Raw genomic sequence first — 15477 nt, forward strand, 5'->3', positions numbered from 1 at the left:
AACGTTACGGCATTTATAAATTCATGAAGGCAGCTCTGTGGAACGAGCGTCATTTATTTATTAAATCGTTACAATCTACGCCTTGTAGATTTTCTGGTCACTTTGTGAATCTCCGCGGAGGAGCGGGAGCAGCGCCGTTATTTCCAGAGAGTGTAACAGGAGAAGAGGCTCCAGCTGCTGCTGCTCGGTGTAACGCGGCCGGGGCGCAAAGGCGAGTGGGAAAATATTGGAAAATAAAGTTCTCACTCATCAACACTTGATTTTCTAGCGGTTTATTCTCCTTGTTACGAATTTAAGTATTATATTGGTAATCCGGGACTGTTTAAGGCTAACCTTTTGACGTGAACAAAACAAATACGTTTTAAATGTACGTTCACACTGCGCATGCGCGTTCAGTTCCGCAGTTCCAGTGGGAGCGCGCCAGTGTGAGAATCGATGGTTGATGGTTGACTGAGGCCATTCTCCATTTGATGCAATAAATGACACGCATTTGTTGATGCCGGGCTATTCTATTGCAGTGTGACCTGGAAAGTGGAAACCTGGCCGACAGAGACGCTACATGTAGCCCGTGGCGGTAGTGTGTGTTTGGGCTAAAGCGCTGCTATCGGCATCAACATGGCTCACTGGAGCACCTTCGAGAAGGAGACTGAGAACGAAACCAAGAAGTTTGTCAGATGCATCTGCGGGATCGAGGATGAGGAGGACCAGAACTTCCAGCTGGCGCTTAAATTCACATGGTCAAACTTCAAGTAAGTCGCTGGGGCTTTAGCCTGCGAGCTAACGCTAGCCCCCCTCCAGGGACGCAGGCTGACTGAAGGTTTGTTCTGCTTCAGGTTCCACCGCTTCCTGGAGGTCGACAGTCATAAAGTCCAGCGCAGCCTCACCGGGTGAGTTTGCCCTCCACGTTTCTGTGTTTGCAGGAAGCAGGCTGCTGTTTGGTGAACTTTGCATGCTTGGCAGGATGGTGGTAGTTATGGACTGACAGGAGCTTTAATATTGATCACACCTTTGGCATTCAGTCTGCATCATGATTGTTTTTGTCCATTGAGATCATTCTTTATAGATAGACCAATATTTTGTCAACATGTATTGGTCTTATGAGTCATTTTACATCGTCAAGGTCCCTGGTCCATGAAAGACCCATTAACTACTTTTATATCCTGCTGCTTGTGCAATGTGTGCATTATTTGGTCGTCAGCATGCAGCTTTCAGGTGAAGATTTGTTTTTACTCCTTTGAATGCGCCTTAGTGGTGGAGGGATTTCCTCTGCTACTGTAAAACAGAGCAATCCCATGAAAATCCAAGATGCAGTAGCTGGATCTCACTTGTATATCTCCACTGCATCAGCAGTCCCCAAAGTGCTTCACATTGATATTCACATTCACTCATTCACGCGCCAAAGGAGGCGGCTGCCATGCAAGGCTCTCGGTCCGTCCATGGTGAGCAGTTTGGGGTTCACTGTCTTGCTTAAGGACACATCGGCTGCGTTCACACTGCAGGTCTTGATGCTCAATTCCGATTTCATGCCGCGATCCAAGTTCTTTGGTTGATGGTTCACGCTACATTTTAAAAGTGACCTCCGTCAGACTGCAGCGTAAACCTTATCCGACCTCAACGTGACCCGCATGCGCAGAAGGAGGCGTGACGTCAGGCTGAATTTATGAAGTAAATATGGATGCTGCACTGGTGAGTGCGTGTACATCCACTTTCCAGTGGTTGTGCGGTAGTCGCCGACAAAATCTAGACTAAATGACGAGAGGAAAGAGGATGAGGGAACAGGAGAGCACAGCTATAAACATTTTGGCCGCGGTGCTTCCTCCGGCGCAGATCTCATGTCAGGAAAGTTGCCTACATGTGTCTTGACCGTTCAGACAGCGGTCACATTGAGGCCTGGGTCTGGTGGGCAAACATCGGAATTGTATTTAGAATTTTTTTCACACGGTCACAAAACCGATGAGACACGAGTCACTTGTGCGCAGATAATCGGAATTGTGTCGCATTTCCCTGCAGTGTGAGCGTAGACTTTGGAGATGGGGAATCGAACACGCAACCTTCCACAGTCGCCTCTAGTGGTTTTCCACCATGAGCCCTTTGCAAATTGACTCGTATCGCCTGCTGCGATTTTCAGGATCTATGAAAAGCTGATGGTCCACTCCGACCTCAGTAAAGCAGGAAGCTGGATGAGACTGACTGATGAGTTCCTGAGTTCCCCGTTACCAAACACAGATGGAACAAAGGTACTGCATAGAGTAATATGTCCAGTCACATGTCATGCTTCTTTGCACCCAGTCAGTGCACCTTTCTTTGTTTTCTTTTACAGACAGATTCACACTACAGCATACTGTCACTGCTGCTCTTGCTGTCAGAATCCCCCTCAAACACTAGCTTCACAGAGAAACCTCGGGTGAAGGAAGAAGGTGAGTTCAAGTTGCATATATATATATATATATATATACATATATATATATATTTTTTTTAAACTCTCCTATGTTTTGGTAATGATTGAATTTGTTCAACTGTGTTTGCAGAACCAGAAGACAATTTTAACTGGGCTAAATATTTAATGGAGGGCGAGGACGTCGACACTGGGCCGTACCCAGACACCCCTGTGAGTTCATCCTCGATAAGCCCACAGCTCATGAATATAACTGATTATAGTTCTGATGGATAACTCGTAGTAAAAGAAAATACGTCGTAACTAAGTCTTCACCAGAAGTTTCACTATTCTTTAAGTTTTGGGTTTGTTAAAATGGATTTGGAAAGAAAAATACTTACAGTATCACATAATTATTTTGTTTACCAAACTTTAATACTTCTATTAGAACATTTATCGTATCGTTTTATTTCTTTTGTGCCAATACCCAGTGTAGATATTCCTATAAATGAGTTTTGCTGGTTTTCCAGGAGTGGTCGGAGGAAGAGAGCGAGGATGATGACGGCCAGCAGCCTCTCAGCAGGGAGGACTCAGGGATCCAGCTGGACCGAACCCCCCAGGAGGACCAGGACAACACAAGCAAGACGGTCCCGGTCACATGGACAAGTATGAACTGATGATGGAAGATGGATTGCAGAAATACTAACATTGTAGAATAATGACAGGAAACCAGAATGAGCACCGTTAAGGGGGGGTCTCTTGTCCTTTGTGCCGTTGCAGTGGGAGAGCCCGGTGGCGCCCAGGCCTGGCTGGAGCAGCATGTGGTGACGCCCTACTGGGTGTCTCACGCTCCTCGTTTCCCTCACAGCTTGCATTTGCACTCCAACTTGCTCAATGTCTGGTGAGACCTCTTATAACTCATAAATCTTTGTAATTGTAGGAATATAGAAGCAGTGTTTAAAAAAAATAAAAGAAGAAGCTATGTTTCACAAAATAAAAGTTTCACAAAATGTAATTCGGTACTGTTCAGGTTCGAAATTATTCATCGAGCGTTATAGTGCACCTGGTTCGTCCACACTTGTTCAACATCTGCCTGTAAAAATATTGATATAATATTATGACTGCTGGTATGTTTGTGTTTGTATGGAAGAGTATTGGGGCCACTGAAGAAGAAAAACATTCGGAAGTTAAAGAAAAAACCAAACGTCGAAGATCAAAGTCGAGACTTTTTTTTCTTTTCCTCGGAGAGACGTCTGTCCATCCCTCATCATTTGCCCGTGGATGTGAAATCATATTAAATCACTTAATTGTGACTATATCGGGTTGCTTACTGCTTATGGACGTGTGATTTTACACAGGCTTTCCTTGGTTAATATTAACACATTTCATAAGCACCCCGGGATCCGTGCCTTTGTCCTTCGTACCCGACAAACGTTCTTGACGGAACAACGCTGCAGGCTGCTCTGTCTCTTATAGTTTTAATACTGATTATAACTGACTGTGTTTATGAGCTAAAGCCTGTTCTGAAGCATCTTTTCACCACTTCATTAAACCGCCTGCGATGCATTTTGAAGAAGCAGTCACACGCGCTGGCATGTGGATGGACGGACTTTGTAAAAAAAAAAAAAAAAGTTTTTTTTTTTAACCTCAAAAAATATAAAAAAAATCTCAACTTCGATTTTTCCTGAAGCCCATGAGGTTTTGTTTTTTTAGCCTCTGAATTTTATTTTTCTTCAGTGGCCCTAATACTCTTCCGTAGTGTTTGGTGTTGGTCTCCTAGATTTTATGCTCGTTTTGCACATAATCAATCATCTCAATTCTAGTTTCCTTAAGCACTTTTTAAAGAAATACACTTGTTGGAAGACAAAAGGTCCTAAATCAATCCTTCTGACTTTTTATAGTACCTATAAATACTAAAACTATCAAAGAATTGAGAATAAAATAATATAATACAGCATGGAATAAGTAGTGTACTAATAGTAATTATTGGATTGAAAAGTAATAAAGTGTTATCATAAAGACCTGTAGGAATATAAACAAGTCGATCTGTTGACTTGACAAACTGTAAAACTTGAAATTATTTTCACAAAGGCAATTTAACATTAAGATTTAAGAAAAAGACAACGTTAAAGGATGTCGTATAAATTAGGGTGTTATCCAAAATATTTCTTTTACTTTTTAAAATGTATTTAGAAATGTGTTTACTTGTGTTAAGCTGTTGAGTCATTGTAGATTAAATGCGTTATTAGGAAATTTAATTAAAGACTCGTTAAAAACAAAAAAAAGCCAATCACACACCAATGAATTCTGTTTCAGGGGAATAACTTGATAGTACTAAATATAATTGTTTGCCTCTACATTTAGTTTTTAAGAACAGGATGACCTTTATTTGGGTCCATTTATGGTTTGAAGTGATTTAAAATGTTTGGCTGTATGTTTTGTCCCTCAGGGATCAGCACTTGTACAACACTGATCCATTGTATCTGCCAGAAGAAAAGGCCTTTGTCACAGAGACCCAAGTAATACGGGAGACGTTGTGGTAAGATGTAGTGATGCTGCCATGTGTGACTGCTCATCGTACAAACTTACAAAGAATCTGACCTTGTGCTTGCTCACAAGTATTATTATCCTGTAACTAAACATTTAAGGTGCCATTAAATGTGAAAATGTTTCAAGACGTCAGTGCTGTACCCTGAAGTTGACCCGTGTTACTGGTGTCTATTGCAGGCTTCTCTCCGGGGTGAAGAAGCAGTTTATATTTCAGCACCATGATGGGAAAGTGTCTGTGAGGAATAATGTGGCCGTGACTCATCTCACCGGCGTAAGCTTAAGCTCTGGCTCTGGGTCGGATGGTTGTGAACGTGTAAATGTGACCATTGTTTGGGAAAACCGTTTTTTTTTTAAATTTCTTTCTGTTTCCTTTGTGCTGCAGAACTGCCTGCACTCGGTGCTGGAGCACATCGCCGTGTACGGCCAGGCGGTGTTCAGGCTGCAGAGGTTCATAGACGAGGTGACGGGGTACAGCTCGGAGCCCGGCCCACCGGGCTCCGGTTCCTCCCACGGATCCAAGAAGGGGTCAGAGCCTCCCTTCAGGACCTACCAGGCCTTTGTGTGGGCGCTCAACAAGAACTTCACCAGCTTCAAAGAGGAGCTGACCACAATTGAAAAAGAAGTCATATGCAATGGCAAGTGCGAGTATTTTTTTGAAGGAGATGATATACAAATGTATGTATTTATCCTTGGAAATGATTGAAATCATTGATTGCAACCAGGGCAAAGGCTACGATGAGGACCGCAACACGATCCGGAATGCGATGTGCAGAAAATGTTTGGCATTTCAGTAAAGCTTTATTAAAAAAGTAGCTGATTGCACAAAGTTATTGGTCCTCATATGTTATGTTTATACAATGATAAAAAATCAACCGATCTTATTTTTGTTCTAAAATTCAAAACATTTTGCAACTCCAGGACAAGATTCTAAAGTGAGTTTGGCTGCAGTTTCAGTCTGAAGGCGACGAGGTCTGTGCTGAAAGTGGAGCAAAGAAACACTCATGCTCAGTTTTAAACAGTTTTCTTTCCAGCTGCTGAGACTTAAAGCTAAAAGAGTTGGCCTGACAACGAGCAGAAAGAGGACGATAACATCATTCCTAAACAACCTAATGTTGAGAGTCGTACTTTTTAAAAGAAAATATAATCATCTTCATACATTTGGGAAAGTAAATGTTTGACACACTGTCGACTTTGCATGTTTTCCCAATTCCAGTGAATGGAGAGGTCTTAAGCTTTTATCCTAGTCAACTGATCTCTCGTGTGTTTGTTTCACAAGAAAACCTTTATATTTGCCTCATGATGAACAAGCTGGCCTCTTCCAAAGGTCACTGTGAATTGACGTCTCTTTGACTCGATATCTCTGAAACACTCCGAGGATTCATTCCTAATTCAGTACACTCGCAAATCATCTGATTAAGTTTTGACCGAAGTGACTGTGACCCTCGCTATCGTCTTCCTCCTGTGAGGGACAATGCCTGGAAATCCTACTTGAAGTAACTGTTCTTACATCCCTCGTCTTTCCCACAGAGGAGTGACGACTGAGAACTGAAGAGTCATCAAATATCTCTTTCTTTTTTCTTTTTCTTTTAAACTAAGCATAGTTTGGAAGCTTAACATTTCGATATTGTGCATTATTGTTTTTGCTGCTTTGAAAATGATCCAGAAATAATGACTAGGACTTTATTATTCACTCCCTCCAGAAGGTCACAGCCTCTGTTGGCATGAATACTCCCGATCGCAGTTCGTATTCTTGCCGTTTTGGCCTTTGGATGTTTCTCTCACATAAACATCGTAGTTTGACGACTTTCCCTGTTTTGCAGAAGAGACGGTGACCCTGTCCGCAGTGCTGGAGCGACTCGGCCCTCACCTGGCTCAAATCGAAGTGCTGCACAAAGTCTTCTGCACGGGAGTCGCCGAGGTTCCACCGGGAACCCCAAACGTAGTCCGGGCCTCTCATCTGCTCAATACCCTCTACAAGGCCATCATAGAGTACGATAGTGTCGGGGAAGCATCGGAGCAAACGGTGAGGGCTTGGCCAACACAGTGGACCTTTGTAATATAAAGTGTTTTGATCTAAAGCAGCACCCTGTCGCTGGCAGGTGGCGCTGTTGTTTTCTCTGTGGACAGAGACGGTGCGCCCTTACTTGGAGATCGTTGATGAATGGATTGTTCACGGACATTTGTTTGATCCTGCCAAAGAATTCATCATCCAAAGGTAGAAGATGGTTACATGATCTGCTCCCCGCCTCTAGAAGGTTCTGCCTCTGACCATCTCGTAGCCTTTCCCTTTAAATCCCTCCTGTTCCAACTTGTTCACTAGTGTGATTCTACTTATTCTGTTCCACACTTCATCATTTTATATCTTAGGTTTATTGTGTTTTTATTTTCCTTGTACTTCATTCTGAAAGACAAACTTAAATAAAAGTAGAATAGTAATCGAAATGAACTAAAGTTGAGCTTTAGTGTTTGGTCGCAGTTCTCAGTTTAGTTTGGTTCCAGAAACAAGGATGTTCCAGTAAACCACCGGGACTTCTGGTATGCCACCTACACGCTGTACAGCGTGTCGGAGACGGTGGAGAACGAGGAGAAGCTCAACGACTCGGCCAGCGGGAGCTCTGGAGGGGATCAGGGCTCCAGCAACCGGCAGCTCACTATGGTGTCCTTCCTCAAACCCGTTCTCAAGCAGATCATCATGGCCGGGAAGTCGATGCAGCTGCTCAAAAACCTGGACTGCAAAGAGCCCGAGCAGTCGGAAGGATCCTCGAGAGGTCAGCGTCTTGTCGCCTCCTCAGTCGTGTTTTACCAAATCCTTGTGCTTTAATCTTTACAGTCAACAACAACAAAAACTTTACTGCAGATGCTGAAAGGAAGAGTTTGTACACGTTGTTTCTGGAGTCGGTTCAGTCGCGCCTCTGCAGCCAAGACGGGTCTCCAGCGGACACGGTGAGCGAACAGCAGGCCACTCACAGGAGTCTGGTGAAGATGCAGTCCATCATGGCACAACATCTGCAGATTGACGGCGTCCATGACCCGCTGCTGGCCATCAACTTTGCAAGGTGGGCAATAATGACATTAGAACCACGAGTCGATCCTCGTAGTACCAGAGCGCTCCTCTGTACAGAACTGTCACCGCGTTTGAGGGTCCAGCTTCTCTCGTTTCAGATGGTTTGGTCTAAATATTTCAGGGAAACCACATGTATTTGTCTCAAAGCAGAGATCTGGTAACAGTTTGTTTTTTGTTTTTTCGGCTTGAAGCGTTACCCAAGAAGTCTGTCTGTCTTTTTGAAACTGTAGAATACCAAGGAATGACCTTTTGGGTTTTTTGGCAGAGTAGCCTGCAGCGCGGCGGTAACTCAATATAGTAAACAACAAAGAAACAGGGTTTCCTCATGATTGCTGACCTTGTTGTGTTTTCAGCTCATATCAACGAGACATCAGAGCTGGTAGCTGCCTTCTGCAACAACAACAACAATCTCATACTGTGGGGTCTTGTTATGAGGAGTTTTGCTCAGGAGAAAAGCAGTAGACCCGGTTCTATTCCACTCCCTGTGAGAAATGTTCCCAGGCAATAAAGCTTTGACTCAAGCTTTTTGCTCTTATGTCTTCATCACTTCTTCACAAAGGACCAAGTTTTAACGTCCATGTCAATCAAAAGGTTTAACCCTAAAGACATGCATACAGTTGACTTGAGTTGTTTGTATTTTAAACGTAATTGGCTGATTCAATAGACTTTAAACTAGCACCTTAAGTCACAATAGTTTGAGGGTTTTCAGTCGCCTCCATCGTCACTGTATGAAAACAAGTATCCATCCATTCATTCATTCATTCATCCATTGTGCAGATGACATGAGAAAGAACCACCTTATTTGTTTATCTCTGTTTCTGCGTACTAATAAATCCAAAATGAAGCATCATGCAGCAATATTCAGAGATGTTTGATTTATATATATATTTACATATACGTGATGAATATGTGAAGGGGGCGTGTTCTTGATTGGATAGACATTTTCAGAAGCCCATCACCTTTACACTCCACTGCTCTTCTGAGTCAATTTGAAGAAAAGTCAAAGAAAGTTGGTAGAGTCACAAATGGAAATGATTCATGTGCACCAGGTCCTGAGGTCTGGGCTGTTTGCGCATTCCTTCTCTGCATGTTGTCTGCAGGGAACTCTCGGAATCCAAAAATATGATTTTGAGGGTAATTTGTGACATTGAAATACTCCATAGGTGAGAATGTGAGTGATTGTTCAGGCTGAAACCTGCTTTTGTTCTAAGTTAGCTGGGATCAGCTTCAGCACCGACAACCCCGAGCCTCATAAAGCAGCTTAGATAATGGATGGATGGATAAGCTGGTGACACCGAGCTCTTTTTAGTGAAAACCCAGAAAGTCTATGGAATTATATTTGTGCCACAGTTCTGAGTGTGCAGTGGGACATTTTGAGCGCAGGAAAAAAAAAACTTAATCTGAACAAACAAATCGATTCTGTGCTCAACTAATGTATTTTTGTGTTTTCAACTTTTCACATACACACACACACACACACACTATCATGTTGTTTTTCCACTCGGTTTTGTTATTTGCTCTTCCGCAGATGTTCACTCTGCGCAATAGTTCCATCAAATGGAGTTTTGCTGTTTATACTGCGTGACGACATGTTTTAGATTTTTGACACGTTTTTACCTGCGCTCCCGGAGGCGGCCGAAATATCGACCTGATTCGGTGGCGTCATCCAGTCCAAACGTCCGAAGTTGAGAGGCCACAGGAAATAAATGTAGACGCGTAGAGCAGAGATCTGCGGGAGAGCAGATCACAAAAGCCAGTGAAGAACACAGTGGATAGTTGCAAACAGAAAAATAGATTCTTTTGGGGGGGAGCTTAGATTTTATTCTTGTTTGTTCAGATCAAGTTTTTTGTTTTTTTTCCTGTGTTCAAAACGTCACGCTGCTGCACACTCCGGATTGTGGCACAAATATAATCCCAAAACAGTCTGGCAGTCAACCAAAATGTATAACTTGGGGTGTGTTGAGTTCGGTATTTAACTTAACATAGTGTGTCTAAACACTGAATGACCCAGTGTATTTGTGGGAAAGGTGATTGTTTGTGCTCAGATTTGTAGAACACATCCAAGCTTTTTTTTTTAACAGTCGTTTGACTGGACTCGAGACCGAAATGAACATCGAGCATACAAATTTTGGGAATAAAGTTTTCCTACTTCACAGGGTTTTTAAATCCACTTTACTGTCATTAAAAACAATGGAGAACCCCCCCCCCCCCCCCCAAACTTGTCAGATCAACCACGAGGCCTGTGCTCTTGTCTCTGCAGGCTCTACTTGGAGCAGAATGACTTCCACCAGCGTTTTTCTGGGGGTGATTTCACGGTGGACCGCTCCTCTCAGTCCGTCACCTGCCAGACCTTCGAGCTCACCCTGCGATCCTGCCTCTACCCCCACATCGAGAAGAGGTACATCGAGTGCTGTGGGAAACTCATGAAGACCCTGAAAAAAGACTACAAGTAAGCGTCACTCTGAAATCATGCAGCGCCCCGAGCGGCTTTCCTTGTCGGAGCGTAGAGGAGACGTGAGCGTTGGGATTCGTCCGCAGGCTGCTGGAGCACCTCCAGGCGATGAGGAACTACTTCCTGCTGGAAGCTGGAGACACCATGTACGACTTTTACACCGCCATCTTTGATAAAGTGCAGAAGAATGAGAACTGGCAGCAGCCGTCTTTCCTCGACGTGCAGCTGCAGGAAGCTGTTGGACAGCGCTACCCAGAGGACAGCAGCAGGTACTGCATGAAAAAATAAATTAAATCAAAGAGTCCAGACATGGTTTGAAAACTGGTTGCTAAAAAACTAAATTATGTGACTGAAAAATCTCTCAATTCGCAGATTGTCAGTCGTTTTGGAAAACATTGATTCTTCCAAGAAAAAAAATCCAGTGACTAACATGGAGGTTCTCACGCTGAGTTACAAGGTAAGCAGCGTGAATCAGTTTGTTCTGATGTTGTTTTTTAAAAAAAGTAGCTGCTGTCACATAGACCATAAATGACCCAATTAAAATGACGTCATGTTTACACTGGATTAGACCTGATTTAGACCTAAAGTAGCTCCAGACTGGAGGAGGTGTTATATGATTAGAGTTCATATAAACCACACGCTGGGTTGATTCCCACTGTTTCATCTTTGGGAGTGTCTGTTGTCTTTATGCACGGAGCTTCGGTGGCACAACTCGCAGTGAAAACAGCTGCAAACTATCGTCTTTCCCTGATCGTCTTCTGAACGAGGAGAGCGTTTCTTTGGTTTTGCACTTTCAAGAGAAACATTATAAGAAACACAACTGGCTGGATTAGTCTAACATGGCCGTCTGCAATACTTGCAGATGAAGCTGGACGTAAGCTCCGGTGCACATGCCACAACTGACCAATATCACAGGGAAAGAACGATGACATGAATCCACTGACTGAAGGGGATCATATTCCTGGTGCATATAAACATGCACTTAATCTGATCTCTCCATCTGAAAGTATTCAGTCAGAATGACAAACAAAAGAGACCACGTGAATGCAGTTAGTGTCGCATTAACATGTTGTTGGTGGTTTTACTGTCCACAGGTTCCCTGGCCGGTCGACATCGTGATCAGCTCCGAGTGCCAGAAGATCTACAATCAAATGTTTCTCCTCTTGCTGCAGATCAAATGGGCCAAATACAGTTTGGACACGCTTCGATTCAGTGGTACGAACGGCCATGGAGGAGATCATTTCTGTCTCTTTTACTGACATTTGTTTGATGTCCTCATTCGGATTCGATTTCCTGGATTATTGTGAAATCCAGTTTGTTTTATTCTGAGTCAAATCAAGTTGTTTTGATCACTTTTTTACATCAGAAAAAAATAAGTAAAATCATATGATACCAGCTTTTTGTTTATTCCTTTATATATTTGAATTAATCCTGGTAATCCAAGTAGTTTTCCTTTGATTGATGAAATGTCTTTTTTTTTTTTTTATGTCCCTTTAAAGCCAAAATAACACATCAATTTATCAAGCACGTATTTGAGGACATAATTGATCAAGAAAAGAATTATTGCTCGCCATCATAATATTAATAAGTGTAATGAAGTGAAGCAGTAACAATAGGCCCTCTTAACTACTGGTTTCTTCTCTCTTGTCAACATTATCTCCACTCTGGAACTGCTGTATTTAATGTGTGTTTGTGTTTTATAGATATCACAGAGTTCACTAAGAAACTGGAGGGAACCAGTGGGGAAGACGGCAAGGCCAAAGAGCTCATCGGTCAGCAGATTCACCGACTGTCTCTGCTGCGGGTGAAACTCATGCACTTTGTCAACAGCGTCCACAACTACATCATGACCAGGGTGAGAGCAACCGAACTACAAACCTTTTCAAAGACTTGCCGGAGTTCCGATGGCAGACGCAGTGTTTGGGTCCTCGGAACAATAAAATCACCTGGATTAAAGACGTTTAAAAACTAAAATAGTCTTCTTTTTTTAATATATATATATATATATATATATATATATAACGGGGTTTTATGTATTATCACAGGAAACCATCAGCGTGCCAAAAACCCCCACTAAATGATAATGTTACGTCACTTCTTCCTGGAAATTCTGTGTGAGCAGACGGGATTATAAGCGTGATTAATCTGCAGCCTGCTGTACTGTGGGTGGAGATTGGCCATGAAGGGATTATTGATGAGGTGTATCCTCTCTGAGACCACCTGCACTGGCTCTGTGGATGAAGTCCGTCTGTTCTATCAGAGATTAGCATGTGCAATAGCAATGGTAATTGTTAGTTTTGCTTGTGATGCTGAATTTGTGTGAAGGGTGTATTTTATTTTTTTTAATTTATTGATCCCGGTCATCTGAAAAGTATTACGTTTTTTTTATTTTTTTTTTAAAAACCTCCTGGTGGACAAAATCTGCAGGAGCCTCATCACGTCTCTTCATCTTTCCTGTAGTTCATTTTCTTGTGTTGCTGACATTTGAGCAAATCTCAGTCCACACATTTGGTCCATTCTGTTTATCTTAGTAGTTTGGTGTCATTGCTGTTAAAGAACCACACAACACAAACTTACATTTACAAACTGAGGTGGATCATACATTAATGAGCAAGTAGGATTCATAGTAGGAAAGCGAACGACTGGTGGGAAGAAGTCTACCATCGCCTCGTAATCCTCTGAATAGTCTTCACTCTGTTTTCTTGGCAGATTCTGCACAGCACAGGTCTGGAGTTTCAGCACCAAGTACAAGAAGCAAAGGACTTGGACCAGCTGATCAAGATCCATTACAGATATCTGGCAACTATTCACGACCGCTGCCTGTTGAGGGAGAAGGTAAATAGGACGGATATCCAGGATGAAAGGGAGTCCAGACTTTTTCATAGGTTCACTGTATTCCTGCTTGAGTCTACAGATATAAACAAGTATTTTGTTGGTCGCAGCAGTTTTCAATGCTGACCTTTTCTTTTGGCCGCTTCAGTGAAAAGTGTAAATAGAAATGTATTATATATGTTCCACTCCACAACCAACAGCACGACACATTCACTGTATGTGTGTTCAGACTGAATCCGCTGACTAGACAGTATCCTGGCATGTGTTCCTGACTGTTTAATCTTCTGTTTCCTCAGATCTCTTTTCTGAAGGAGGCAATCCTGAAGGTTCTTAATCTCGCCCTGATGTTCTCTGACCGAAGGCAAGCCGGATTGAGCGCCTTGAGGTAGGAGCTATTAAAGTCAAACAGTCTGTCCATCACAGGACAAACACACTCACACACCGGTTCAATTGACGGTCATCAGTTAACCTCACAAGCATGTTTTTGGACTGTGGGAGGAAACACACACACACACACACACACACACACACACACACACACACACACGCACACAGAAAGGCCCAGCCGGAATTTGAACCTGGACCTTGTCGCTGTGAGGAGACCGTGCTAACCACTGCCCCACCATGTTCAGACTGATATGCTGAGTCAACATATCCGAAGGAAAAAAATCATCTGTCTATCAAGCCTTCTTTTTTTTTATCCTTTTCTTCATATCCTGTCTGTCTTTCCATTTCAGCATTGAGTCGATTGATAAAATTGAGTCGGATTTCAACAACTGCCACTTGTTCCTGGTGTTGGTGCTCAATAAAGCAGTGTGCCGCGGCTCCTTCCCTCATTGTAAGCACATCCAATACAGTACTTGGCTTCAAATTAAATGCACCTTCTCACTAAAGTGCATTAACTTTAAATGGTCTAAACAGATGCTGGTGAATAATGAATGTCCTTTTCATCTTTCCTTCTCCTCCATGTGCAGTGGAGTCCCTGACCCTCTCTCTGATGGCGGGATTCTAACGGTGCTGAATCCACACCTGTTGTGTTGTGGCTCCATGGGCAGAACGCTTTAGTTCGCCTTCTCGTTGCTGTCGTCCCTCTGAGTGCTGCAGTGTTCCTCTGTGAAGTGTGAATTAATGTCAGTCTGTTCCCATCATTAAAGTTGACATCAGACCAGCTGTTGCTGGTGTTATCCAAGCAAGCCAGTCTCTCTCTCTCTTGCTCTCTCTCTCTCTCTTGCTCTCTCTCAAGCAGTGTAATTGTGAATTGAAAGCTAAAGGTTACGTGTTATTTAATTAAAAACATTTTTTTACAAATAAAAAACTGAAAAGTGTGTTGAAGACTTGATTGGATTTCTTAATGATCTTGTTGTAGATCAGCAGCAGACGGTTTCCATCGCCCCAGCCTGGTCAGCTGTTACTTGACTGTCTACAAGGCGGCGCTGTCGGGGATCCAGGATGTCCGACCAATAAAGATCAAGTTCATCATTTTAAGCTAATTTGATTAAACTGAAAAAAGAAGAATGGAAATACTCGACCCTTTTTTTTTTTTTTGTATTACATGCTTCATTTATGAGACATTAGTAAAAAAAAAAACATTCACCTGGAGTAGCAGTTTTTATCAATTTCCACCAAAATTAATTCAAAGTGTTTTATTGTAAATCGAGAAAATACAGTTTTTGTTCCCCAACTTCAAAAATCCCCAAACGATTTCTGTAATCCTTCCCATTTTGATTGACCACCTTGTGCTCCCTTCCATCTGTTATCATTTGTAAAATGGCCAACTGTAAGAAAACAAAGGTCAAATCTGAAAGTAATTGAATCTATTTGTTCATAAATGTTCACTGTGTCGGTGAGAACAGGAGACGACCCTGACAGACACTGCTCATATTTGGAAAACGGCTTTTGTAGACCAAAACTTGTTTTTATGAATCCATGGATTTTAATTTCCTGATTAAACATGGAATTAAACAACTGGTGTTTATTCTTAATAAGACACAGGAAAGAAAAATATATATCAAAGTTAAAAAAAACAAAAAACAATTGTTATTATCCGAGCATTAAAGTAACTTGTTTTGAAAAGGTTGAGCTCTATTGTTCAAGCTTCACCTTGTTTAAAAAACCCAGAAGTTTAACACAGCAAAGCTTAATCCTTACGTGTGGTAGTTTTAAAACTTGCACTAAAGTATTGTCAGTTTTGTGTGTTTTTTTTGT

At 42.4% G+C, this 15477-nt stretch overlaps 1 protein-coding gene across 1 annotated transcript; it reads left to right on the plus strand.

Moving 5' to 3' along the window:
- Positions 1 to 384: 384 nt before the first annotated feature.
- On the plus strand, positions 385 to 15231 carry tubgcp5 (tubulin gamma complex component 5). Its single transcript, XM_080472971.1, has 23 exons — positions 385 to 749; positions 834 to 887; positions 2129 to 2237; positions 2321 to 2417; positions 2529 to 2608; positions 2905 to 3040; positions 3155 to 3275; positions 4824 to 4913; positions 5102 to 5195; positions 5307 to 5559; positions 6745 to 6947; positions 7024 to 7139; positions 7424 to 7692; positions 7782 to 7980; positions 10249 to 10437; positions 10527 to 10709; positions 10813 to 10897; positions 11535 to 11655; positions 12144 to 12295; positions 13150 to 13275; positions 13569 to 13657; positions 14010 to 14110; positions 14247 to 15231. Exons 1-23 carry the CDS (start codon positions 616 to 618, stop codon positions 14282 to 14284), a joined length of 3039 nt encoding a protein of 1012 aa, XP_080329097.1. The 5' UTR covers positions 385 to 615; the 3' UTR covers positions 14285 to 15231.
- Positions 15232 to 15477: the final 246 nt, after the last annotated feature.

The sequence above is a fragment of the Lipophrys pholis genome (genome assembly GCF_963383615.2).
Source record: "Lipophrys pholis genome assembly, chromosome: 10".
Classification (NCBI taxonomy): Eukaryota; Metazoa; Chordata; class Actinopteri; order Blenniiformes; family Blenniidae; genus Lipophrys; species Lipophrys pholis.